The sequence below is a fragment of the Nestor notabilis genome, unplaced genomic scaffold, assembly GCF_000696875.1.
Source record: "Nestor notabilis isolate BGI_N333 unplaced genomic scaffold, ASM69687v1 scaffold12814, whole genome shotgun sequence".
Lineage (NCBI taxonomy): Eukaryota > Metazoa > Chordata > Aves > Psittaciformes > Psittacidae > Nestor > Nestor notabilis.
The window spans coordinates 103,309-105,277 of NW_009926115.1; the positions used below are offsets into that span (position 1 = coordinate 103,309).

General features: G+C 40.2%; 1 protein-coding gene across 1 annotated transcript in view; it reads right to left on the reverse strand.

Moving 5' to 3' along the window:
- LOC104404858 (receptor-type tyrosine-protein phosphatase kappa-like) overlaps nt 1-915 on the reverse strand; it is a gene marked incomplete at its 3' end in the record, with an annotated part of 94,462 nt that extends 93,547 nt beyond the window's left edge. Inside the window, 1 exon segment of the mRNA XM_010013389.1 lies at nt 537-915. Within this exon segment, the coding sequence (XP_010011691.1) occupies nt 537-915 (379 nt within the window).
- Between the last annotated feature and the right edge of the window lie 1,054 nt (nt 916-1,969).

Below are 1,969 nucleotides of genomic sequence, written 5' to 3' on the forward strand. Positions count from 1 at the left end.
TCCATGCAGGGGCACTCCAAAAAACACAGCAGGCAGCAGGATTTAGCTGCACATGATTGTAGTGGTGATAGTCAAAATGGAGAAAACAGTGTACTCACATTTGCCATTGTATTTTAGGAGTTAGAGATTTTAGTAGTTGTATTTTAGATCCTGAGGATTCTGTCAGGCCATGCATATCCTCTTGGAAAATGAAAAATTACTCAGAAGTACTTTTTTTTTTTTTGTTAATAAAATTCTATTTCTTAAACAGATTTCTCCCGTGCAAGTTCCTTTATGTGCAAGTTTACTTAAAATGTAGGTGAAAATATCCATACATATTCATATTTTCACTGTGCTTAGCAAACAGCAACCTAGACAGTGACCAGGCAAAGAAAGGGACAGAGCAAACTCTTACTAGTCCAGAAACTTGGGGATCCTGTGGGTGCCAAAAGAACCCATTAAGTTCTGCTACAGGTTGATTAAAGCCAACAAGCCTGTCAACTAGTTAAATCATCATAGTTTTGTTTGTTTATTTGTTTTTCCAAAGCAGCACTCACCAGCACATTTGGTCCTGGTGATGAGCGGTGGTCCCGGCTGTCCAGTCCCACCTTCCCCTGGTCTAGTGAGCAGGACCCGAATCTCATACTCAGTGTCAGGATCCAGGTGCCAGAGCTTGTAAGTCGGTGCATTGACAGCATGGGTTTCAGTCCAGGTCCCAGATGTCATTCGGTACTCCACTTCTTTCAGGATAATGGGTCCATCCCCAATGATTGAGTTGGCATTCAGCTGAATGAGCAAGTACGTGGGCCCAACGCCCAGCAGCTGTGGGGGTGCTATCGGCCGAGGTGGCTCTGTAGGACGATATAAAAAGCCAGTGATAAAACAAAAGCTGCAAAATCCATTAGGAAAAGGGCTCTTTGCACAGAAAGTTGCCATGTTTTGGTCAGCAACAATTTCAAAACTCGAAACTGACATCAATGAAGAAGAGCTGAGGAGAATTTCCACTGCTGGAAGTGAATGTGCACCACTGGCATCTGCCCAATGCTATTTTTTCCATTTAAAAATCCCAGCTAGGGACCATGAAATCCTATCTGACAGATATATTGCTAGTTCTTAACATTTTTTCTGGGGAAAAAAAATAAAAATCTGGGTTCATGCTCATTTATCTAATTTACTATGGCAATAACTTGAGATTATCAGATATATAACTGATTTTCTTTTATTCACAGAAGCCACATATGTACTTTCCTTAAAGAAACAGTTGCAATAGTTGATACACTAGCCCTGCACACAATAGTCTTAAAAAGGAGTATCACTGCAGTTCATTTGTAACCCAGCAGATGCAGGTAGGGTAAAAGATACAGATGCCTATATTACAGGCACTCAGAATAATCAGAACTGAGCAAAACTGCCAGGAGAATGACAAAATGCAGACATGTAGTAACAACATATAATATTTTGTTCTTTGGTAATTTACTACTGATCTAGAAACTCAAACAATAGGATGTATGTTGCCTTTTGTCTTCCTCTGTTATCATCATCTGACTGCCTAAATATTTCAACACCGCTGCAAAGTAAAAAGGTAACAATAGACCAAACAGGAAGGTGAGGTCTCCCTTACCCCGAGAAATGTTTGCATGGAGAAGCAGCACGTTGCCCCAGCACAATTTATTTTAAGAAGCAAATCACAAGCAACATCTATTTTTCTAATAAAATGAATCCACTGATAAACATCGAAGGTTTATTTTCATTCCAGATGGCTCGTATTTCAACTAATTTGTTTCAGTTAATTAGTTAACAATGCTAAATTCAAAGCATACAGGGGGTTTCACACAGCAGCAATGAAGAACTAACAATGAAGCAACTCCAAGCAGGTAGAAGGGATCTCATGGCCAGTACATTAAAAATACATTTAACCCCAGGCCATAAGATTTCCCTAGAGGGGGGTCCTTTCTGATCACTGCTTCCCCCACCTCTCTGTGAAAAAGAA